Source organism: Podarcis erhardii, assembly GCF_964252035.2.
Source record: "Podarcis erhardii genome assembly, chromosome: 7".
Classification (NCBI taxonomy): domain Eukaryota; kingdom Metazoa; phylum Chordata; class Lepidosauria; order Squamata; family Lacertidae; genus Podarcis; species Podarcis erhardii.
Window position 1 is genome coordinate 62518082 of NC_138511.1, and position 26381 is coordinate 62544462.

The 26381-nt window shown below is 43.0% G+C and overlaps 1 protein-coding gene across 3 annotated transcripts in view; it reads right to left on the bottom strand.

Moving 5' to 3' along the window:
- The window catches only part of CSMD2 (CUB and Sushi multiple domains 2), a 506434-nt gene that overhangs the window by 421640 nt on the left and 58413 nt on the right, over nucleotides 1-26381 (bottom strand). For all 3 annotated transcript variants that reach the window (XM_081871629.1, XM_081871627.1, XM_081871630.1), the window contains exon 2: nucleotides 22764-22980. In XM_081871629.1, the coding sequence (XP_081727755.1) occupies nucleotides 22764-22980 (217 nt within the window). The remainder of the gene's footprint in view (nucleotides 1-22763; nucleotides 22981-26381) is intronic.

Consider the following 26381-nt stretch of genomic DNA (forward strand, 5'->3'; position numbering starts at 1 on the left):
CCATGTACCAAAAGCAATGTATCAAACTGCCCTCTTGCTTATTAGTCTGACATTGATAATAAACACTCCATTAACCAAATAACATGGTCTTGTCTCTTGGGACAGTCTTACATTTCATAGTGGATGGATCTTTGCATTCAGTTTAATTGTATCTGGGGGGATATCCTTCCTAGACAAGACAGCACCCTCAGCCAGGGATCTCAGACTACACAAGTAAAGTCTTCACATATTCTGAATACTCTGAATATCAATAAACCACATTATTGCATAATCAGGGAAGTTAAAAAGCATGCACTGCCTCTGATGCCTATCACTTTTCCACCATACAGAGTACTAGGTTGCTTCCTCAGTTCAAATCATGATGATCAAAGGCAGGTTTATGCAAAAAGAACATGTGACCATAACCCCAAAATGGCTAACTAACCAAGGTTTTTGTTGAGCATTATGAAGCGACAAATAAATCTGATAGGATCTGACAAATTTTGCCCCCACATGGATTGACATCCTAAACAAGGTGCCCTAGGGACAGAAATTGAGACAAGGGGGAGAATTTGTCATGATTAAATCCAGGCTGGGCAAAGACACATCAGAACTGGCAACACTTCCACCATGTGTGGCTGTGTTAGCACACGACAATAGCACCATGGTTTAATAATATGCAGACTAGCTTGGTATTCATACAAAAACTGATGGATTGGGTGGATTTGGGTCTGATCAAGGAATACCTATACTTAAAAGTAGGAAACATTTAATATTACTTAACATGGAAAAGCTATAAACTTTGAAAAATGTATAAGCCCAGCACACTTGGCCCTACCACAAATTAATCAGCAACATATTGCCTCTGCCTATGGAGGTTTCCTTTCCAGCTATCATGGCTCACACCCATTGATGAACTTACTATCCATAAAACTGCCAATATCATAACGGCATCACACAAATCTACAGTGTGTATTCACTTGGAATATTACACACTGAACTGGATGCTGTGCCTCGAAAATGATATTGTAAAAAAGGATATTGGACAAGAAAATCCAGAATGATAATCGGGCTGGAACAACTGCTCTATTAAGGGAGAAAAATAAATGGTTTTGGCTATGCCAAGCAGATGAACAAATCCCTGGGAATGGGGAAATACTCTAAAGTAAGTGGACAGGGACTAGTCATCCTGCCTTCACCCTGTTCTCATAGTACTAGAACCATTCAGTGAAGCCAAATATTGAAAAATCCAGGACAGACAAAAGGAAGTACATGTTCACCCACAGTTAAACTATGGAAGGCACTACCAGAAGCTTTTGCAATGGCCACCAACTTGGATGGTTTAAAGAGGAGTAAGATGAATTAGCTACTGGCTACTATCTCCAGTAATAGAGGCATCAAGTCTCTGGGTGCCAGTTGCTTGGAAACATGCATGGAAAGGCTACTGCAAGCATGTGCTGCTTGCAGGCTTCCTACAGGCACTTGGTGAGCCACTGTGGAATCAGAATGCTGAATTAAATGGGTCTCTGGTCTGATTCAGCAAGGCTTTTCTTATGCTCTCCACGAATTTTTCTAAATGACTGTTTTAAAGCCATCCAAGTTAGTCATCGTTATGTTTTCTGGTGCGGGCTTCTGTTAAATGGATAAAAATTCTGGCCACTGTTAAAAATTAGCACCTGGCAGGCCAAGCCTCAAGAACTGAGACACACCTCCATGGAATGCTTCCCCCCCCCCCCCATTTAAGAATTTGCTTGCGGAGTCCAAGCGTGCAAAAGGTATTATTTTGTTTTGTTTATTTATTTATTTTTAAAGATGTCTCTGGCTATTTCGGCTCTATTTCTGCTTCTCCTAAGCAACAAAAACATCAATCTGACAAATTTTGACAAGCGGTTCCATGTAGTGAGCCTGACAGAATGGTTAATTATGTTTCTTGCCAGGAGAATATGCGGCATACAATCAATAATGTCAAGGGGGGGGGGGGATATTACTACCTACGGGCCATTGCCACAAAATGGCTCACTTTCCCTCAATCTCTCTCTTCATTTTTCAATGAAATGGTTTCATTTATGATTTGGTATTTTTCATTAAATCCTTCCAATCAACAATTTAAAGCAGTTTGGGATAAATGACAGCCATGCTGTGCCATTTTTGTGGGTTTTTTTTTTTTTTTTTTACCCCCACTCAAGACTACTCAAGGATTCTCAGGGTTTTGTTTTGTTTTACTCCTTTCTCCCCCTTCTTTGCCTTTCCCTCCGTAATAGCTTTGTAACAGTTCCATTTAGAATTATTTTCCCCCTCCCGAAAACACCTTTGTTTACCAATTTGTCCAAATTACCATGCATTCTTGTGTTCTAATGCTTGGATTGGGGGCTGAATGACTATTGTCAAGGAAGGAAGGAAGGAAGGAAGTCCTGGTAGAATAATGAATGCCGGATCAGGCCAATGACCTATCTAGTCTGACACCCTTTTCTCATAGTGGCCAACAGGATACCTGTGGGAAACCTGGATGCAGGACTTGAGCAAAAGAGCACTCTCCTAGATTAACAGATGGGGTGAAAATGTCATCAAACTACACCTGCTAATGTCAAAAGAGAACCCAAAGAGATAGCAGCAATCTAAGCAAGAAAGGACATAGATTAGCAAGGGTCACATATTTTTGTACACCACTGTCCCGACCCCTTAGAACTGGAACAGTGGCAGGGTCTACTGCAGGATTTGAAAGCCTGGACAAGGGACTATCAGTGCTCCTCATTGTCCAATGAGGAAGCAAGATGCACAGAATATCCCCAATGCTCTTGAATTGTGCCCCTACTCTTTCACATGGCCTGTATTTCCTTAGCACCTTACTGAGAGTCACGCCTGCCAACTTGGCACCGGGGCCATGAGTGCCTGGGGCTATGCATGCCACGGGTGGGTGGGTGTCTGATGTTTGCACACCCATGGCACACACAGCCCCAACACAAAAAATTGTGGGTGCCTGGCCCCTTCATGTGGAATGTTGGGAGGTCTGGAACACCCAGGGCCCCAGACACTTGGCACCTATGCTGAGGGTGGAACAGAACGTCTCATTTTGCACTGGCAGGGGGGGATAGGAGGTCTGCTTCTACTTTTCCTGAACCAATGAGAATTGTGGCATCTTAGCTCAACAGACTCCTTACCAGCCTCTACCTCCACCATAAAAGACAAAATGCTTCTGAATACCAGTTGCTGGAAATCACAGAAGGGGAAAGAGCTGTTATGCTCAGGTCCTGCTTCCCATAGGCATCTTGTTGGCCACATGAAGAGGATGCTGGACTAGATGGGCCACTGGCCTGATGCAGCAGACTCTTCTACCAACCCACCCCAATAACGTGATTGTGTGTAGAAACCAGCTTACTGTACGAACGTAAGATTTACATGTGTTGCCCCATCCACCTTTGCCTCTGGCTTCACTCACCACTGGCATGTGACCCTCAGAAGGTCATCAAGAAGCAAACGTGGCCCTCAAGCTGAAAAAGGTCTCCCAGCCCTGGATTAGAGGAAAATAGCGCAACACCCAACACATAACCAGTCTAATTAGTGTAAGTGAAACACTCTGTGGAGCTGTCCACTGTGCCAGGAAAAACACCACTCCAATCATTCCTAGCTGACACTTCCCAATGGTGGTTCAAGAATATGAGGGAGCTACTTGGAGATAGAAAATACCAACATGTAGTCATGGGCAATGATGTATAGATGTTCTCTCCCATCCAGTTCCTTTCTTTCAGCTTTTGAATCTGAATTCAGCCCTGAAAAACACTCCTGCCTCTCATCTGCACTACCACTGAGTGGCTCTTACATAACTTCTGGTGTCACCTGCACACTACAGAAGTTGAGGACTTCTGTTTAGACAGGTGTGAACAGCCAGAGATCCTAGCAAGGTGACTAAAAAGTCATAAGAAAGCGCTAAAGCAGAAGCAGTACTCTTAAAAATAGTATGAACCATGCACCATTCTTCCCATATGGAGGGTATTTGTGATTCATGGGCACCAGGGTGATTAAGAACCAAAATTGAGAAATGTATGTTTACTCAGTTTCTAAGCTTGATAGAAAAACATGCACACAGGCCATTAACCATAGACTCAGGATTAAGACAACAGCATCCTATCTCGCTGTGATGAACAGCAGCTGATGGCTGAAATAAATATGGATAGACAGTGCAAATCGACACAGCAAACAAGGATTTTGCCAGCTATTACGGGCTTCCTCCATAAATATGTGACTGGTGTAGGCGTAGCTCTGCTGTCAGATGCTTCACTTCTGTCAGCACTGCATATGATCCACAGTAAATAAACTTCTATGCCTGAAAAAGATTGGAGCAATGGGAGAAGACCATGGCTCGGCCTGCTAATGAAGGGTGAATGTAGCTCTGGCCCACACCATACAGTTCCCTCTCTTTCTTCTGTCCAGTCATTCTTGCCCCACTCTTCATCCAAAAAGTACCCCAGAGCCTTTTACAAAAATAGCAAGCATGCACTGATTTGGAGTTCTTAAAAGGTTCATTAAATTTTGTAACAAAAGTCCAGAGCTGGGAGATGCTACTTTTAAGGATAGTCCCCAAAAGAGCCTAAAGTTAAGAGAGAGAAAATATAGAAATCCTCCCACCTGCACTCAGGATTTGATGTTGTCGTTATATATACTGCTTAGATTTGTTTATGCTGTATATGTTGTTTTGGAATATTATCTGTTTCTTATAATAAAAGCTTTAAAATAAATAAAAAATCAGTACCAGCCTTGGGGTTATCATCTTAACAACATAAAAGGAAAAATGGGGATGGGAAGGGAAGAGTGAAAAAAATCAAGCTCAGACACCAGTTACAGTTCCACTTCTCATAACTACCAGCTGGGATGGAAACAGTTCAGGTAGCCTGATGGGAGACTGCCACTAGGTAATGACTAAGGGAGAGCTGAAGACAGCTGTTCTCTCAGCAGAGGAGATGGAATAATTATTATTGTTATTAATAATATCAATCATCATCTCATTTTTATTTAACATGCACCATTTGTGTAGATGCCTTTTGCAGAGTAATAAAAGCAAATGACAGCTGCCTGCCCCCCCCCAATAAAAACCTTACAATCTAAATTTAGTCAGAGTGTGGGAAGACAACAGAGGCAAAATTAAGCAAAGTAAAAATGATTTAGGGGAAAAAAATACATGAAGAGACATTTTGTGTCATCTGTGCCTACCGATATTGTCAGGTGAACATCTGAGGCCTTGCTCTGGAGTTTGCTATGCTCAGAGATGGGACAGGTGAGCACGCAGGGCAATGCCCTTTGGGCCATGGTATTTTTTCCAGCAAGTCCTCCCAAGGAAGAACCCACTTGGTCCCATTACTGATTAAAACATGATGGCTGATTTTAAGAAGTAATTAGGGTATTCAGGCCTCATCATGGGACTGAAACTGCCTTGGTCACACTGGTTGATGATCTCTGGAGAGCTAGAGACAAAGGTGAAAGCTGTTTCCTAGTTCTGCTGGATCTCTCAGTGGCCTTTGACACCACCGACCATAACATCCTTCTGGACCTGGGGGCACTGTTATACAGTGGTTCCGCTCCATCTTCCTGGGCTGTGATCAGAAAGTGGTGTTGGGGGACAAGTGTTCGGACCCCTGGGCTCTCACTTTTGGGGTGCCTCAGAGTTCCATCCTCTCCCCCATGCTTTTTAACATCTATATGAAGCTGCTGGGAGAGATCATCAGGGGGTTTCGGCTGGGTGTTCATCAGTATGCAGATGATACCCAGCTCTACCTCTCTTTCAATTCAGAACCAGTGAAGGCTGTGAAGGTCCTGTGTAAGGTGCGCAGCCTGGGAGTTGTTTTGGACTCACAGCTGTCCATTGAGGCACAGGTCAATTATGTGTCCAGGGCAGCTGTCTATCAGCTCCATCCCTACCTGCCTGTGGACTGTCTCGCCAGAGTGGTGCATGCTCTAGTTATCTCCTGCTTGGACTACTGCAATGCGGTCTATGTGGGGCTACCTTTGAAGGTGACCCGGAAACTACAATTAATCCTGAATGCAGCAGCTGGACTGAAGACCACTTAACACTGGTTTTGAAAGACCTACATTGGCTCCCAGTATGTTTCCAAGCACAATTCAAAGTGTTGGTGCTGACCTTTAAAGCCCTAAACACCATCGGCCCAGTATACCTGAAGGAGCATCTCCATTCCCATCGTTCGGCCCAGACACTGAGGTCCAGCACTGAGGGCCTTCTGGCTGCACTGTGAGAAGCAAAGTTACAGGGAACCAGGCAGAGGGCCTTCTCGGTAGTGGCTACCACCCTGTGGAACGCCCTCCCATCAGATGTCAAAGGAATAAACAACTATCTGACGTTTAGATGACGTCATCTAAACGTCATCTGAAGGCAGCCCTGTTTAGGGAAGTTTTTTAATGATTGATATTTTAATGTATTTTAATCTCCTGTTAGAAGCTTCCCAGAGTGACTGGGGAAACCCAGCCAGATGGGCAGGGTATAAGTAATAAATTATTATTATTATTATTATTATTATTATTATTATTATTATGCTGTTAGGTATTTAAAAATCCGTTTGGCATCTTTCTTATGCTTCATACTGCTGTTTCTGCTTGTGTGTTTTAAATAATTATTTTAATTGTTATATCATTCTTGGAATGGTTGTCTAGCGTCTCCTTTGGGATTGGAAGACAGAATAAAAGGAGGAAAGGATGGACACACAGTTGTGTTTCCTTGGGATTTGTTTTGGTTATGAATAGAAACAGAGGTTTAGCCAAAGACTTCATAGAAAAGGTGGGCTTTGAAGAGGCATTTCAAGAGAGATCAGTGACACCATGCAGATGTTCCAAGGAATCGGATATGTATCAGGAAACTTTAAGAAAGAAGCCAGAAAGGATGGCCTGTTTTGCACCCGAGCTAAGACAAAGGTGGGAAACCTGTGACCTTCCAGCTGTTGTTTGGCTCCAACCTTCATCAGCCCCAGCTAATACTAGGGATGATTGGAGCTGTAGTCCAGCAACATCTTGAGGGCAACAGATTCACCATCCCTACACTTAATGATGGTTTAGGATTACAAGAACAAAAAGCAGTGACCCTCAGGTTCAGCTGCTCACTTGTCCCCTTTCCTCCTCTGACATGGTCATTAGGAGATACAAGCTTTTGTTTCCATGATTTTTCATTCCAATTTGTTAATGAATCATAGTTTCAGCTAACTAGAGTTCCTCCATGTCAGGTGAAACAATAAACTATTATTATTCTAAAAGCAGATGCAACAATCTCCTTCTCAAGGCTGGACCAGGACAAGGAGACAGGAAAGGAAGTCGAGAAAAGAATACAATTGCCACTGAATGTGCCTAACTCAGCGCTTCTCTCATACTTAGTCTAAGGCAAACTGAAGTAGACACTGTGAAGCAGGGCATGGGAGGTGACTGGACATGGAGCTGCCATTTTCAATGACAGCTTGGACTCTTTGCCATGTGTCATTCCATCCTCAGCATAGTGGGTCACTGTCAGGAATCAGCTGACCTCAGAGCTGCCTTCCTGAGTCCAACTCTGGCTCTCCCTTCTCTCTCCTGGGATATCAGGAGCAGAGATGACACCAAACAAGGGAAAGACTCAGAGGAAACACCAAATAGCCCACTTGACTGCATGTGGCTGCCCCTTGCATTGTATTAATTGGCAGGAGGGGGAAGCCAGTACCAGTGCACAGCTGGACCAGAACCTAGCTGTAAATCATGAAGGGATGGAGTGACCAATACTTAGGCTTAATGGTGCAGGTGCCATAGGAAAGGCATGTTGTGACTCAAAGACAAACTTTTAGCATTGTGGCACCAGTTCTGGATTTCTCTTCCCTAAGAAGAGCAGCAAGACCCAACTTTCTTGTGGTTTTGGTGTTTATAGAAAATCATTTTTCTGCCAAGCCTTCCCAGATAAGCCTATTTATTTGTACAGTGTTAAAAAAAAAAAAGTTAGTTCTCATGTTGTTTCTATAATCTGTATTTTGCTTTACATTTTTTCCCTGTCCTTCACATTTTATGCTGGTTTATTGTTTAATTGTATCTTGTATTGTTTATATTTTATTTTCAGATGGAGTTGGCTTTTATTTGAGATTGCAAGCTCCTTTGTGGAGGCAGTTCCCCAAAAAGCATGGTATAAATGTTTAAATAAAAATGAAACCAAATGGTTCCCATAGGTTTTCTGTGAAAACTCCAAACCCATTACCAGCTCCACCTGAGGTCTCAAGGTACAGACACCTTCCTTCTACCTTCTGGGGATCGGGGAAGAAAGCATTCATCAGTTGAGGCTGCTAACACATTTCTTCAAAGCTCTGAAAACCCAACGATTGTTTTCTATACTGAATAAAGAAAAGGTTGTTTGAAGCTTGCCTCTCTGAGCACTATTTTCCAATTCTTAAGCTGCTTCTCAAAGCTGCATTGTTCTTCCCTCCCCTTAGAGAGCCCAGCAGCAGCAATGAATTAAAGTCAATGGGTGCAAAAGATTTGTCAGTTCTCCATTTGATATCTCTAGCAATTTGATATCTCTAGCAATAGCACTCCACAATTTCATTGTATCTCCAATGATCTACTAAGATTGCATTGCTTCTCGTAGGCGGCCATTAATTTTGATAAAAGGGAAATATAGCAGCTAAAGAGGTGCCTCCCTTGGGAAACTCTGAAAGTCACGACTACTGTGTGTGTACGTCCCTGCATACACTCCCATTCTCCCCACATAATATATGAAACAAAAATATGCATACATCTATGCTGGTATAATCATTTATTGAGAAATAACTGAACTTCTCTATTACACAGTCTCTGTCTCTGATATATTATAGAACTCCAGTTATATGCAATGATAGTACAATATTAACCATCTGTATTGCTTAAAAGCCAAAGGAGTGGTGTCAGTAGTGGGAGGGAAATCAAATCATCTCTTACACGGACAGTTGGTTTTGCCCTTGTAACCTCACCCCTTTTACTTTAGTGATGCCCATTCAGAAACCCCATTGCATCTATGCTCATGTTTCTCCATTTAAGAAGCAATTACATCACTGGGGAATAGCACATATTATTTACCAGCTAGAGACCCTTTATGTTTGGCAGGCAAAGAAAGGGAGAGGGAGAAATTCAGAGCCGGTCACCATCATCCTGCAACAGAACATAGGGAGCTGCTTTATTCCAAGTCAATCCAATGGGTGCATCTTGCTTAATCTGATCCACACTGATTGGCAACAGCTGTACAAGGTTTCAAGACAGGAGTCTCTCCTATCCCAAGCCCTACCAGCAGATGGCAGGGACTGGGACCTGGGGCTTTCTGCACAGAAAGCATGTACTCTACCAGTGAGCTACAATTCTTCCCCCAAAAGCAGGCCTACACATGCCTCCCACAACATTTAAGACTGTCAATAAATGCTAGATGCCTGCAGTATGATATACAGGGTCTTAGCCTGCACCTCCAAATGGGTACCTGTTGGTCAGACCATCCACTGTCAGGGGCGGTAGTCATGTTGTGACCTAATGCCTCCATTCTGCCATTCCCCAAAGGAAGGATTGGCTTCCATTCACTTATATAGGAGAAACTAAGGCGATGTAAGTTTCCAGGGAGCTCACATCAGAGACTCTGGCAGCAAGAGCCAGGTTCCTTATCCCCTGTACCACCAGGCCAATTGTCAGGTGAAAGAAGCTATTGACATGATCTTTGGGACATTGTTGTGCCACCTAGGTAATGGTCGGAGGGGGGTACTGCTACTCATTGGCCCAGCCAGACCAGGTGATCTGGGGAGCAAATAGGAGTCCAGCTGGCCTTATATAAACATTGCCTTGGGTTTGATTCCTCAGTTTACGTAACTTGTCAGAAGTTGTAGCTGTTCTAGACTCCTGTGCCTTGTCATACCATCTGACCAACTGTCTGAGCTTGACTATGAACCAGCCACTGCCCCCTCAGAAATTTGGTTGGTGCTCTGGATCTTAACTTTCACCTGACCTGGACTACCTACTTGCTCCCGACCCCACCCCCTTCGCCAGTTTCAGGACTAGCTCTGCAACAGCCTTACAAATGGTGCAGTTCTGAATACTATTGGGGAGGGGTCTACATCTACTCCCACTCCCCGGTATCTCCATCTTTTCAGAATAAAAAATGATCCTATTTGAGTTTGTATGGAAGGAGGTGGTCTTTCAGATATCTGGGGCCTAAGTCATTTAAGGCTTTGAACACTAATGTCAACGCCTTGAACTGGGCCCAAAAATGAGCTAGCAGCCAATGTGGCTGTTTTAGAACAAGGGGCTATATGAGTTCTAAAAGCAACCTCTGCCAATAATTTTGCTGCCGCATTTTGGATCTGTTGAAGTTTCTGGGTCGTCTTCAAGGGCCAAGTAGAGTACATTGCAATAATCCAATCTGGAATTTACCAGCATTTTGGGCACCATGGCCAAGTCAAGTTGCAGAATTGTGCCCTGCTTAGTGCAGAATTCCAGTTTTTCTAGCATACACAGCCTGTGTTACAGTCTATGCTTCCATTTCCATTAACCATCTACATAATTCCTCTCAAGACCTTTTTAACAGTAATTTTGCATCTCCTGTTCTATTTTTCTCCTCCAACAAGCCGTCTCTCTCATTAACCACACTAATTGAAGGTCAAAATGATCATCAGGTATGTGTGTTTATATAACACAATTCATTTTTATGGCTGTAAGAGGAACAGAGACATTTATAAAATGATCTAAATCCCCATTCATTCACAGCAACAGAGTAGCTGTTCAGCTTTTTCTCTCTCTTTTTTAAGTGTGGAAGCAGCAATTTGCAAAATCTGCTAGCAGCAAGCATTTGGGGTCAGCATTAGGGAGACCCTTCCTTTCAAATGGGAGAAGGGAGAAGCTAAAAATACATCCTATTCATACCACTTTGAGGGTCTTTGGTTTTTTTGCAAACCTTCAAGCACAGTGACACCTCAGAGTTCGGGAGCCGGGTGCTTCCATTGACTGATGAGGAAAAATATGGTACTGGAAGGTTAAATGGCTAACAAAGGCTAGAGGCAGGGGCAGATGAAGATAAATTACAAATCTGAATGTTTGGAGGAGGGGAGATTTTGCTCCCAGACAACTGACAAAAATAATTAGGGTTGCCAGCCAGCATTTGACTGGCACAACCAGTAAAACTGTGTTCTGCCAGGTAATCAGTGCTGAGGTACAGAAATCTAATAAACAAAAACTTGTGATTCTGCTACCTTTCACCATCCTTAAGCTGTCATGTTACACCTTGGGCATAGTTGTGACTGGAGCTGAGCCAAAAATGTCATGAAACACATGTGTTTGAGTGGGGCTGGACTTCTGAGCAGTTATTCAGTCCCTTTCCTCCCAGGAAAAAAAAGACCACTTTACAGAATTTTCTATAAATATTCTCCACGGTTTTTTGGTGGCAGCCACTGCCACACACATACACACTGGCCCAGATGGATGCTACGTCCTGGGCATTGCAAAGGATGTGACGTGGTGGCCAAGGGCAACACCAGTGCTGATGCTGCTAATTGTAACTGTTTGCAGTTTCCCTGGTGGCCCACTGGAATGCGGAGTTAACCAGGGCTACTGAAGCGCCCTCTCCGATTGCATTGAGCCTGGACAGCCCCATGGTTTTCTCCAGGGCTGAGGGCGATGAAACAATTGCTGAGACGGCTAGAGCATTGGTGGTGGAAAACTCATTCTGAATCCGACCAGACACAGGTTAGAGCTCAGTGTCGAGCCTACCAAGTGGCTATAGTTGGATCAGAATACATCAAACAAATTTAGAGTTACTTTTAGATATATTCCAGGTGGCTGGAACTAATTGAGAGAGATCTTTCATTAGCTTTCAAGTTGCTTCCAGGTACAATTCAGAGTCCTATGCAGCCTTACTGTTACCTGTTATTGTGTGGTGCATGGCTACAGAGACAGAGCCTTCTCTGTGGTAGTGCCCCAGCTGTAGAATGCTCACTCTAGGAACACTCAGCTGGTATCTAGCTACCTTTGCTATCTTTTCAGAGCTAGGTGACAACCTTTTCCCCATACATTTAATATATAACTTTTGAGAGCTTCTGGTTTTAATTTTCATATTTTTATGCTGGGTTTATGTTCATTTCGTGGTTCTCCCACTATGACTTTAATTGCAGTTCTGTTGTGCTAAATTGTTCTTGAAAAGTGTCAGCTACCTTGGAAGCTTTGGCTAAAGTGGGGGTGCTAAACACCTTTTATACAAATAAGAAAAATAAAGCCTGATTTCATGCACTCTCACATTTTTCACCATTGCAGAAAAGTGCCGAATCATTTTCCCCAGACCAACATTGACTGTCCTTCCTGTCTCTTGCCTTGTGCAGTAGCAGGAGTCAAAGTCATATATAAATATTCAGAACCTCCCTAAGGTGATATGACAGGACCTCTGATTACCTGACCTTTCTCAGGTGAATATGTGCGGGAGACAAACAGTGCATAGTTTATTATTTTCCAACAGCAGCACACAGATGTTAAGTGCATTTAACTCCCGGCAAGCCAATGCAACATGACAAACAATAAACTCCCCACATCCCTCCAGCACAGCAAGATTGGTATTTCAGAAAAGCTAATGCAGACACATATAATTTCCCTGAATACAGCTATTTTGTATATTCTGCAGAGGTTGCAAGCCAAGTTAAGTAATTAAGTGATCCATAGCACAGAAAGATTCATTTTAACTGGAGAGGTAAAGATTCAGTCTCCAGCTTAGCAAGGAACTTAAAGGATTGCCAGATGAACTGTGCTGAACCCAGGCCCCCTTGCTCATCATGAATCTACATCCACATGGGCTACTGATGGCTGACCATGATGTCATTCCAAATCTATAGTGGGGAAATTTCACAGGATTACAACCCAGACCTCTCTGATTCAGACCCAGATTCACATCATCTGCTGAAGAGGTCTCATAGCCCCTGAAGAACCCAAACACACTATTAGAGCAGCAGCATTCTGTGGAGGGCAAACTTGGCAGCAACAACTGACCATTCAAGAAGCACGACTGTTTCTTCAAAGTTCCCAAAGATGAAGGCAGAGAGCACACAATCCAAGGGATTCCCTGGTGACAAAGCACGCAGCATGGACCCAGAATTCTAAGAGTGCAGCCCTGCTTGTGGATAAAAGGACTCAGCTGGGCTTTGTTGAGTCAACTCCTACTGTTCCTGGGAGCTTTCCCAGATCCTGCAGTACCTAAAAGCCAAAACAGACATGGTGTGCAAGATCCATCATGGATCTTGCAGCCTTTAAAACCTTTTCAAAAATGGAAGTGCAAATGATACCAACAACTGGCATTCAAAAGCATTTTCGCCTCTAACCATGGAGGCAGAGCATAGACATCACGGTTAAAGGTAAAGGTAAAGATACCCCTGACCGTTAGGTCAAGTTGCAGACGACACTGGGGTGGCAGCGCTCATCTCACTCTATAGGCCAAGGGAGCAGGCGTTTGTCCGCAGACAGTTTTTTCTGGGTCGTGTGGCCAGCATGACTAAGCCACTTCTGGCAAGCCAGAGCAGTGCATGGAAACACCGTTTACCATCCCGCCGGAGCAGTACCTATTTATCTACTTGCACTTTGACATGCTTTCAAACTGCTAGGTGGGCAGGAGCAGGGACCGAACAACGGGAGCTCACCCCGTCACAGGGATTCGAACCGCTGACCTTCTGATCGGCAAGCCCTAGGCTCTGTGGTTTAGACCACAGCGCCACCTGTGTCCCTTTAGTCACCATGGTTACTTGCCATCAATTGGTCTAATCCTCTTTTAAAGCCATCCAAGTTGATTAACTATGACCTGCATGAAGGAGTACTTTCTTTTATCTGTCCCAAATCTTCCAACATTCAGTTTCACTATAGGTACACAAATTTCATCACTGAGTGGGAGAAAAGCTTTTCTCTGCTTTCTCCACCTCATGCTTAATTTTACAACATCTATCATGTTGCCTCTTACTCACCTTTTTCTCCAAACTAAAAAGTACATGCATTGGGTAGACAGCCTGCTATGGATAGTGTTGCACTCCTGCTGAGCAAGCAGGTTTATAGCTTGCAGGTGCTCTTGGAGTCACTGGTGTTTTTTGGAGCCCAGCTGTCTCCAATGTCTTGAAGCACCTTTACCCAGCTATGGCTGGTTCAGTAGCTACTGCCGTTCCTGAAATGGCTTAGTTACAGTCGTGCATCCTCTACTAACCTCTTGATTATATGATTCCAGTGGACTCTATCTGGGGCTATCCTTGAAAACTTTCAAGGTTTCAGCACATACAACTGAAAATCATTGAAGCCCAATTCTCTTGCAAGAATAACTACAAGATTAATCAAACAAGTAAACAGGTAATTTGCCAATGATCTTTACACTGACCAACCTGGTTAATAATTGATCCTCCCTTCACACAATCACACAATAAAAGTTTTGTTTAACAATAATGACAACAATAATAAAATTATGTCTCTCGTCGGTTGATCACACTGCTGAGGAGGCCAAGTTTTACAGCTGCAAAAGCATTTAAGACACTTCTAAAGCCAATAGCACTCATTCGCAGATCTGACGAGGGCATTTCTCCATTAACAAATGATGTATGTTTCTGGCACCAGGCTCAGCGGCTGCCATTGAACAGCACACGAATGCCAACAGATGCTCACTGAATAATGGATAAGAGATTTTACTGTTTCCTCTAATCTTACAGTAGCAGTGCTAGCAAATGTTTCCTCTTTGATGTCAGGGTCCATAATCAGAACATGGACAACAAGGGAGAAGGGATATCAAAACATAGGCTCTTGTTCCAACCTCAATTTATATGGCTCCATCATTTCCTTCTTCAGGTGTCAGGTGGTGATTGGCAACGGAAAAAAACCAAAGCAGGGAAACAAGGGAACGAGAGGAGGTAAATGCATGCCTGGGGAAGCTGAGGCTGCAAACGTACCACAAATGAAAAAAGAACAATTAATCTTAAGTGTGTAAGGAGGAACTATGCCCTCAAACAGTCCAAGGAGGATGGAGCATGCTAAGTAGCCATGGACATGATGTGGAAAGTCAATTGGAAAAGAAAAATGGGGAAGGGGTGTGAAGAACAGAGTGGAGTAACCTGGAAGAGGGAATGGCTGGCTGGCTGGCACTCTGAGAAGGTGCGCTCCTGTTAGAAACTAAATCTGCAACATTTACTAATATTTGTCATTTAAAGAGCTGAGTGGACCTCATATGTAGAGGCTTATGTTTTTCTGCCTTGTGTACAGGGGACTTTAGAAATTCTTTAGAATCTTGGTGTGTGCAGAATTGAGTTTACCATATGGCTGCACGGTGGTTGACAATGTTGTGTGTGTGTGTCTTTGTGTGTGTGTTTCCTCGTTAAAATGTATCCAGTGCTTTGCAACCTACCCAGACTGTCTCTCTTGTTTTCTTCCTAACCCAAAAAAGATTCTCTTGGAGGAGAGTTACCTCATGACATCTTCCCCTGAGCCAATTTCAGATTCTCAGTTTCTCATTTTTCCAATCCTGAATTCAGTTCTCATCAAGAACAATCTGCATTTTAGTGCTTATTTCTCCTAATTTTACATAGGAAATTTTGCTTAATATACACATTTTTGCCCATTTCCCATAACATAACACATTTTGCATCTTTTTGCTATAACATGCATTTTTATGTGCACTTTACCAGCAATGTATATGCACTTTTGTACACAATGCTTAAGAATGGCATTGCAAAATTCAGAGAAGCGTGAATTTCAAAAGTTGCCTATGTTTCAATTCAAAGTATAAATTAGGTAAGTTCACCTTTAAATGCAAATTACATCAAATTTCTCCCCCATCCCTATGCAAGAAAAGGAGATGCACAGAGGGAAAGCATTTGGGGCAGGGAAATTATAACCAGAAAAACAATCTTTGAAAAGGGATATGCACTTTCTCCCTTCTGCCACATTTCTGCTCCAAAGAGCAACCTTCTCCATTAAAAAGAAGAAATCAAATGCAGATGGGGCTTCATCCTATACACTTGACTGGAGCATGTTTCATCGATGGACCTGTTCATCTTTCCTTCCAGAAACTTTCCTCTATAGTCCTCCCCTGCTCCCCTTTTCTGGCCAGCAAGTTGGTGGCATGAGCTTTGATAAATGATGTACAGTCATCCATCTTCAAGGCTAGCAGGCAGATGATGAATGGAGTACATTTGGAAAGCAGAGAGAGGAAGTTGGGGGGGGCACGTAAAATTGATAGCTTAGAAAAGAAACAAAAATTCTGTACTGGCAACAGCAGTGAGTTTTTTTTCTTTTTTAAAAAAAAGTTTTATAAAGAAAGGATGTAGAAAAAAATATTAGTAGAACCAAAATCAAAATGCTGATAAAGCACAGAACAATGAGACATGGGTTAAACTCTTTTTAAAATTCATTTTTCAGGATGGGACATCAACTAAAGCTGCAATCTTACGTATATTTACTAGGAAACTAAAGCCCCAGGTATGCTGGTGTGTGTATCTATATATATATGAGAGAGAGAGAGATCACCCATCCAGCAGAGGAAAACCAATGCTGGCATAGATGTATGCTGTCAGCGCCCATGGGATCTTCTCAGCATCACCATACCCTCAAAAAGGAAGAGGGGGGAGTGGGGAGATTGACCACTTAAACTTGGCACTGACAACACACTGTGGGGGGCGTTGGGAAGATACAGCTGCAGACAATAGCAACCTTCTTACAGAGGGTTTGCAGCACAGTCACTGCCTCTTGCAGCCATTCTGGTCCCCTGCAGCAGAATTTGATGAATGTTTGTCAAGACTTGCTGTGAGAGAGGGTGTTTGATTTGCCTGTCTCTGCTCTGAGCTGCTGTGCCATTTGGGGGCTGCATCGCCTTCCATGCTTGCAGCAAACCTTACTTTAATGGCTCCCCATCTGTGGTGTTTGTTCCTTGGCCTGTGTGCGAGAGACTGCCATCACTGGGCACTAGGGACTTTGGGCAGGTCTGTGTCTGTTTAATGTTCTGCTTGGTCTTGCTGTTTGTATATGTGTTCTGGCTGTGCCATATATACCTGTTTGTACCTGTTTGCCTGTACATGGGGAGGGTGTTTGTCCATGTTCATTCATGATTGTGTGTGGTGGGGGTGCTGTGCATGCCGAGTGAGCAGTGTGTGCTGATTCTGTGACATCAGTGGTGTTGCTGTGGGTGCTGTATTAATCTTTGTGTTTCCTCCACTGGGCTCAGGTGATTTCTGCTGGCATCAGACCCTCCCAGATGATTCTGAACGGGGTTTGAATGAAGTTTTTAAGTTGGGATGTTGCCAGAAGACATAAATCATGCCTATAGTTTCGATTGCTCTGTCTGTTTCATTTAAGCTAATGGAACTTCCAGGTAACCACATAGAGGATTAGGGTTAACATGGGGATACACAAAGGTTTCCCCCTTCAGGGGGGAAAAAAAACCCAAAGAGATATTTTAAAATACATTTTGCTTTAAGTAGTGCTGTCACAAATATATAACAGTTTAGAAAGTGAACCTGATGGGTTTGAAAAGACTGGATGTGCACCAAGCCTTACATGGCCCCTAGCTAATATTATTGTAATTCAAACCATGATTGATTGCAAGTTAATTTGAAGTTTGTGTGCTTAGCTAAACTCTGCCTGCCTGCCTTCTCTTCAGGAGTGATTGGCGTGGCACTAAGGGGCTGGTCTTCTGGTAGCACCATCACTGACATTCACCTCAGTGGTTTTGCAGGATGGGGCTGGGGGCAGTGCATGTTACTCTTGTTGTTCTTTAAAAGTGATTTAAGTCACCTACAAGCAGCCAGCTAGTGCACGGGGCTCCCTGTCACCAAAACAGGTGAAAAATTAGGAGGCCATGCTCATTTTGTTAATATGGAAACTCACATACCATAAACAACTTCACAGCTTGGTTATGGTTGGTTCAATAAAACAAGGGAATAACTAAACCCAACTACATAACCCCAAGTGAGTTTCAAAGTCCAATCAGTTCCATACTAACGAGGGTCACTGAAAGCACATATTCAAGAATGCCTCTTTTGAATGAGCATCTTTACTTCCCATCTGTCCTCTTCAATGCTTGGGAGACTCTCATTGCTAATGTTCTTCAAGAGAATCAGTCAAAACGTTTGCTGAAGAACAAGGATGACCAGGTATTCCTGCTGATTAGTTGCTAATGCTCAGTGCTGATGAGTTTATGTTCACTGACTGGGAGCTGATTATTAGTTGTTGATGATGAGAATCCAATGTAAGATTTGGTGGGTTTCCACTTTGTTTTTATGAGTCCCCTTACTTCCAATCTGCTTGTATATCTGAAAGTAAGAAATGTAGCAAAAAGACACCGGGCATCTTCATTACTGTAAGGTAAAGGTAAAGGGACCCCTGACCATTAGGTCCAGTCGTGGCCGACTCTGGGGTTGCGGCACTCATCTTGCTTTATTAGCTGAGGGAGCCGGCGTATAGCTTCCGGGTCATGTGGCCAGCATGACTAAGCTGCTTCTGGCTAACCAGAGTAGCGGACGGAAACGCCGTTTACCTTCCCGCTCAAGTGGTACCTATTTATCTACTTGCACTTTGATGTGCTTTCGAACTGCTAGGTTGGCAGGAGCAGGGACCGAGCAACAGGAGCTCACCCCGTTGCGGGGATTCGAACCGCCGACCTTCTGATGGGCAAGTCCTAGGCTCTGTGGTTTAACCCACAGCGCCACCCGCGTCCCTCTTCATTACTGTACCTCACTCAAAAGGAAACTAGACTTCATTGTTGGGGGATGTGGGTTGTTGTTTTTATTTTGATTATATATTTTGTGGTTTTCTATTTTGATTTTGTTCTGTGAACCGCCCTGAGAGTCTAGGGTGATATATAAATTCCATTATTATTATTATTATTGTCAGTGTTGAATACCACCAAAGGCCTTCTTAGAATAAGGTGCCACCACCTACATGGACAAAGAAGATGCTTTAAACCAAATCAGACCATTGGTCCATCTAGCTCAGTATTCTCTAGTACTGGCATCCCCAAACTTGGCCCTCCAGATGTTTTGGGACCTCAACTCCCATGATCCCTAACTAACAGGACCAGTGGTCAGGGATGATAGGAATTGTAGTCCCAAAACATCTGGAGGGCCGAGTTTGGGGATGCCTGGTCTAGTACATTTACTGGCTGTGGCCCTCAAGGATTTCAGACAGGGGCTTTCCCAGCCCTAACTGGAGATGTTGGGGATTAAACCTGAGACTTCCTGCATGCAAAGCAGATGCTGTAAAACTGCGCTACAGCCCTTCTCTTTTAGGAATTAAGTAATAAAGTAAGAAATTTGCACAAACTTGATCTTAAAGATAATAAAAAGAATGGAAGTGAATGCTCCATTGTCATAAGCAAAAGGTATAATTTATTTACTGGCACTGCTCTGCTCATCTCTCACACCAGCAGAGCAGCTGGTTTCCACTGTAACTTCTGCTTCTTTAACCCAGATTCTTCCGGTTGAGCTAACAGAGACACTCAAAGGTTGTGGGACTTGTTCTGAAGTTACACCAGAGAGCAAATGGCTTACTGTATAATGTAACACATGATAACTTTCAAAGTACTTCAAGGCCAGAGGGGACCATTAAAAGTTGTCAACATCTGACCTTGTGCACATAATTGGGTCACACAGAAATCCACCCAGTTAATTCCTGCCTCAAATCAATGATGGGAGATCATGGCCCTCCATTATCATAGCTTTTGCTTGGTTCTGAAGTTTTTGTCATAGTGAGATCTCCATCGGCTAGGGAGCCAAGGCATGAGGATGTGCCAAGAGGACTGAAAATACTCAGTTCTTCAATGAAATTTTCCTGCTAAAGGCAGTCTGCAGCTTCCACCTGGACCTTTTCAGGATGCTGCTCCTCAGATTACTGTACAAAGTGGACATGTGGCCCATCTCACACCAACACTGTCAAACTATTGATAGGCAGCAATTATCAAAGTTGTCAGGCAGTCTTCCAGCTCTGCTGCCTGAGGTCCATGTAGACAGGGGTGTCAAAGACTGGGGCTGGAACTTCTGCACATAAAGCATGGGATTCACTACTGAGCTACAGCCACACATATTTGGAAATCATCTGCTGGACTATACATGGAGTCTCACACTAGGAAACTCTGCAAGCTGAATGAAATGCAAATCAAATGCAGTTGTGTAATAAACTTGGCATAAACGGTCTTCAAACAAAAACATCTTGAAGGTCCCAGGCCACAGAGAGGTTAGGCTGGCCTCAACTAGAGCCAGGGCTTTTTCGGCTGTGGCTCCGATCTGGTGAAATGCTCTGTCACAAGAGACTAGGGCCCTGCGGGACTTGACATCTTTCTGCAGGGCCTGCAAGACAGTGCTGTTCCACCAGGCCTTTGGTCAGGGCACAGCCTGACTCCCTCCTTTGGCAATCTTCACAGAACTCTAGCCCAATGGTTGCCATCAATTTGATTTGAATTAATTTTATAATGAAATGATTTTAGAATGTTGTATTATTTTATTGTTGTTAGCCGCCCTGAGCCCGGCTTCGGCTGGGGAGGGCAGGATATAAATAAAAATTATTATTATTATTATTATTATTATTATTATTATTATTATTATTATTTATTAACGTTCTTTTGTTAAACTCTGAGGAAAGAACCAAGAAACAAAGTAGGGGGCTGGTGTACTGACAAGGAATGTGTGAGCATCCTGCTGCTTGTCCCAAACAACAAACTGTTCTCTTCAAGTGATCCATACTCCATGCTCAAAACCGCTCTGAGGGATTTTCATGTGTTCAGTACAAGCACTTAGAAAGCTTAATTTAATTTAGCCAACACTCTTTTTCCCCTGGCCCCTTCTTCCCCAAGTGGTTGCACACTCAGTAGCAAATGGCCTGTGTGGAATCATTGCCCACTGAGGATCATGTGGCTGGTAGTATTTTTGATCATGGGATCTTACCCAGTAGTTCTTTCAGCTTTTTGAAGCTTTTTAAAGACAAGAGTGCACATCCAATTACACTCAGCTTTCTCTTTCCTCTGTATCATGACACCCAAGAGTACATGATCAGTTCTTCCCACAGTTTGCAGTACTTCCACTTCATCGATCAGTTTCTCTCTTTTGTTGAGGACCCTCCCTTTTAGTGAGGACCAAGTCCAAGATAGATGTTCCCTTTGTTGCTTCTTCCACCTTCTGGTAAATGAAACTGTCAGTGGGGAAATTTAGGAATTTGTTGGATCTAACATTCTTGGCAGAGTTTGAGTTCCAACAGATATCAGGTTTATTGAAGTCTCCTATGACTACTATATTTCTCCGTTTTGAAAGTCTGATAATCTGCCCTAGGAAGGCAATATCTAATTCTTCAGTCTGGCTTGGAGGTGACACAGTAATGTTTCCATCTCCTACAATTTTCCTCCATATACTGTCAATCTGCCTTCTGTGCTCCAGGTCATGGATCTTTTCACAAGTGTGCACATCCTTTACATATAATGCTACTCCTCCTTCCTTCTTGTTTGGTCTCTTCCTTTTAAACAGGTTATACCCCTCAATTCATATATTCCAGTCATGAGTCTCATCCCACCAGGTTTCAGTGGTGTCTACCAGGTCATATTTGCCATCCTGCATTAAAAGCGCCAATTCTTCTTGCTTGTTTCCCATACTCTGTGCATTAGTACAGAGAAAACTAACACCACAAGCTGCTTCCTTCTTATAGTTTCCTGCCCTTTGGCAAGTTTCTGTACCACCATCTCAGTTTCCTGTGCAACAATGAAGCTATTATCTCCAGTACCATGTGTTCCCCTATTATCTATAATATTGTCTCCCTCCCCCTCAGGATTTAGTTTATGGCTCTCCTAATCAGGTTCATGAGACTCCTAGCAAACACATTATTGCCAGCTGCTTTGAGATGCAGCATGCAGCCCATCTCTAGCCAGAAGTCCTTCCTCCAGGAAGTGGAAACCAAAGTCCAAGAAGCCAAACCTTTCCTGACTACATACATCTCAGCTTGATATATCCCAGCATGACCTCTTATATTCCAGTTTGATCGCTTAGACCATCTGAAGCATTGCTAGTTGTTACAGGGGGGCAGACTTCAAGTAGAAATCAGGGATTTAGTGCTGTTAGCCCCATTCTTGGGTAACATTCTTCCAGCAGAGATTTCACAGGCATCCTTGCTTTTGACTTTCAGGCATCTCTTGAAAACCATTTTATGGTGACACACCTTTGTGGATTTTATTATTTTTATTTTTTAAAAAATGATTTCCCAATCATCTTAACTATTATCTGTATTTTATTTTTTTAAAAAAACAACACTGTGTTTCTATGTTTTATATTTTAACTGCAAAGCACCCTGATATTTTATGATATATTGCTACAGAAATACTATATAAAATGAACAGTACAAGGTTTTGAAGAGGGAGACTTCAAAGACTGGAGAGGGGGTGCAAAACCTCTCAATTTTAAGAGTTTCACAAATTGCCAATTATTTATCTGCTATCCCTAAAGATGGGGTTGCAGGGAGGGGAGGGACTTGACTTTTAGAAAGCTTCCTCTCCAAGCTCAGTTCCTCTAGCAACAACTTCTAATTAACTTTTCCAGATGTCTCAGGCAGCAACTGCACTGATAACACTATGCCATCGAACATGCTTAGCAATATTTTTGAGGCCTTATCAAGTGTGTGAAATCCAGACAGCTGAGATAACTTTACAGAAATAGAGCTAGGACCTGCTTTTATTGAAACATAAAACCTTCATTCAAAGTGTTCTAATCCAACCAACAGACATCTTAATGTGCTTGTGAACATTTCCCTTCTCTGAATGACAGATATTTTTTTAAAACCCTCCTTTTTCATACCTCGTTCTTAGATTTCCCTGCTGAGGCAACCCATCGTAGACAGACAGCACATCAAAATCTTCCTCTAGCGCAAAGGACTGGAATACAAGCTGCACTCTGTTCTGCTCCTTGGCGGTGATTGTCCATGTACAGTTTGCATAATTTGGATAGCCGTACGGGAATCCTGGACTTTGTATTGTCCCGTTTGGACCTCGCAAAACGTAACTGCAGTTCTGGGCTGGGGAGAAGAGGAAAGGAGAAAATATGACAGAAGCTGCATTATTGCTGCAGGATTTTAGCTGGGCAACACAAGAGCCATCACTGAATCATTAGGAGATTATAGCCCAATCATAGTAATGACTAGCTCCCCCATAAACTCAAAGGCCACAAAACAACTAATTGATTTCAATGGGTTTGATCTGAACTAGACTATCATGAAGGCAAGTGTTTCTTTTGTTCATGAACATACTGAGCAGGAGATCCTGCTGACAAAAGTCTTGTTGAGGGGCAATTTCCCCCCTGTTCATTCAGCTCCTTGTGCCACCTCTCTCTAATCTGTGGAAATGCAAGGGGCTGAAAAGGGAATCAACAACAGTCATCTCTCCCCGCCCCCATCCTTCACTGGTATGGGAACCACATGAGCAGGACCACTGACAGATGTGAAAAAGAGGTCACACTTTGGGGGCGTCCAAGGCCAGCAGAAGCCCCAGACTCTTAGGTCTCAATTTCAAAAATCATTTGGTTGTTTCTAAAGAATGTTGGAAAACAAAGCATGAAGGCAGTTCTTAACTTCTGCTAACATCCACTGCTGTTGCGAAGCAATCAGAGGAAGGAATGTGGACCACTCCTAAAGATGTAAGTTTCACAAGGAAGTTGTGGACTTGGATTGAATTTGGGAGACTCTGGAGTGAGAGTGCTATAAGAGGAGAGCAGCCATCATAAATGCCTTTGTTTGTTTCACTGCTTTCTGAACACAGAAACATAAGAGCAGCCTTGCTGGATCAGACAAAGACCTCTACAGTCCAGCATTCTCTTCTCACTGTGGACAGCCAGGTGCCTATAGGAAGCTAACAAGCAGAGCATGAGTGTAATAGCGCTATCTTGCTCATGAGCCCTATCAATTTTCTCAATAAGCCAATTGGCAAGAGTCTTGTCTTTAAACTTTTTTTAAGTCAGCCCATCAGATCCAGAGACCTAATTAAACATTTCTGCTGCCACAGGCTCATTATGCATTACTCATTGTTACATTGCTCTGGCACCCTATCAGCCAAAGGGATAGCAGAAATAAAGCAATAGCCCGGTAGTAATTTGAAGGTGAGCAAATGTATAATTACATAAACATACATAGATTATGAGGAATGAGTCATCCAATAGCCAAATAAAGCTTATGCCACAATATTTATCCATTTATTAGCCTTTAAGTCACAGTTCCTTTTGTTTTGCTAAAGCTGCACTACATTCTACTTTACAGGGCTGCTGTAAGGATAAACCGTGTTTATGGAAGACAATTTTACTCAGCTACGAGTGATCGCCAAAGAAAGGATAAGAGACTATAAAACAATATGGTAAATTTAAAACGCTCTTAGAAAAAAGAGGATAGTTCAAAGGAGAACTCAAGTGTGCAAAGACTACATGCAGCAGGGGAGCATGAATTGCACCTGCCTGAACGCCTCACTCATACAAGCTAGTCCCAGCAGGCAGTTACACATTAGATCTGCTGCGGATCTACATGTAATGTCTGGTTGTGTCCCAGATTCCCTTTTCCTTGATTTTTAGGGCTTTTTTTTCCTAATTCCAAACCTGCCTCCCATCCCACACACCCATTCAAAATCAGAGAAAGGCAGGCAGGAAACAGACTTTTTATTATTAGCATTTTAAAATTTATCATTAGCCACATCCCTGTAACCACCTAGCAGCCCAACAGGTCTAGTGAGCATAAGCTGCCAAGCGGGGCATAGATCTGTATCTTGATTTTCCACCCAGCAGCTCAAGGTTGTGGATGTTTTCCTCCTCCCCCCCCTTTTAAATTTGCAACAGCCCTGTGAGGTAGGCTAGGTTAAGTTGTTACGTGTACATATGTAGCAATTCTTAACGGATGTGGGGAGGGGGTGGAATGCCGGAGGCCCAATCCACACACAGTGTACTGGGCCCAGGAAATCCTGTTGGCATCGCTGCATATGAGTGTAAATCTGTGCAGGGAATACTCCTGCCAACAGGAACAAAACCAGGATCTCTGCCATTGAACAAAATGCACACTGAAAGGCAGCATATAAATAGTGAAACAGACACATTGTAAAAATTAACCACATTAAAAAAACCAAAGCCACAGTGAGGCTTTGTCCTGATGCAATAACTACTGTCTCCCCTTCACCCATGAGTCTGGCTTGGTTCACTCCTTGCACATGATAAATGCTGAGCCATTTTAATTTTAAAATGCATTGATCTGTGGCAGTGATGGCATTTTTTAAAATATTTCTTTCTGCTTACTGCTGCTGCTTTTCATAAACATTGCCAGTGGAGTTACGAACACCAGGCTGATTGACTACACCACGTCCAAAACACACACAAACACACCAAGGAACTTAACTAAATGTGAGCATTCATTAGAACCAGACATAATTTGATTGACCTGCTTTGGCACCACAAAAAGAAACCCATAGCTTTATGTCCCTTTTGGTGGGGAGGGTGCATATTTGTCTTTTGAAAGCTTTGACTCCAGTTCCGTGACTGTCTGCTTGCTCGACTTCCATTGCTCCCCTCCATAGATCTTCAGTTGCCATATTTATCCCAAGGAGGGAGCCTGTCTGTAGTTGGATTAGGCAAATGATCATATTTATTAGGATTGCTCCAGAGGGGCAAGACACTAATGAGTCACACAGTTAAGTCAGATCAGCAAAGCGAAATTACAGTGCCTTTACAACAGAAATGTACCAAGGTGACCGATATATAAATAGCTTGCTAGATGCTGTTCCAATAAAAAGAAATCTTTATTTTTCTCAGCATTCTATCTGCTGACAACAGCCAACCACAAGCCGCTGAGAAGCACACAATGGTATCATCGATCCCTCCCCTAAATCAGATTAGGCACAGGATCAGTTTCTTTCCAATCCGTCTGTCACTCGTAAATGTGTTCACTCATAAACCTGTTCTGTTCCTTTTCCACGATAATTTGCATTTTAAATAAAACTCACATGAAAACCCACATTTGAATATGCATTTCTAAACACATTTTGATGCTTTTTGTGAGCCAAGAACTGAGTCGCAGCATTTGGATGAGTATGAAAGTTGGTGACAGCTATGTTCAGATCTGCACATTAGTTTGGAAGGTGCAGATTAGGTCAGTCCATGTCACAATTTGCAAGATTGCATTCCTCAAGCATTCCCAAGTTAGATCCATACTGTGGCTGAAAGTGGAAGGTGTGTTTCTGGAGTTCCTGACTGGCAGCCATAAAGAAGTCCCGTCCTTCTCTAATCAATCTCATTTTTTTCTAAAACCATTTTATGTGAGTGGCCATAATGGCATCCTGTGCCAAACAGTTGCATGGGTCATACTGAGTCTAAGTGGGTAGGCATTACAGAGGAAGACATTGAAGGGATGACAATTGGTGTTTGTGCCTTATATCCCCCACCACAGGTATG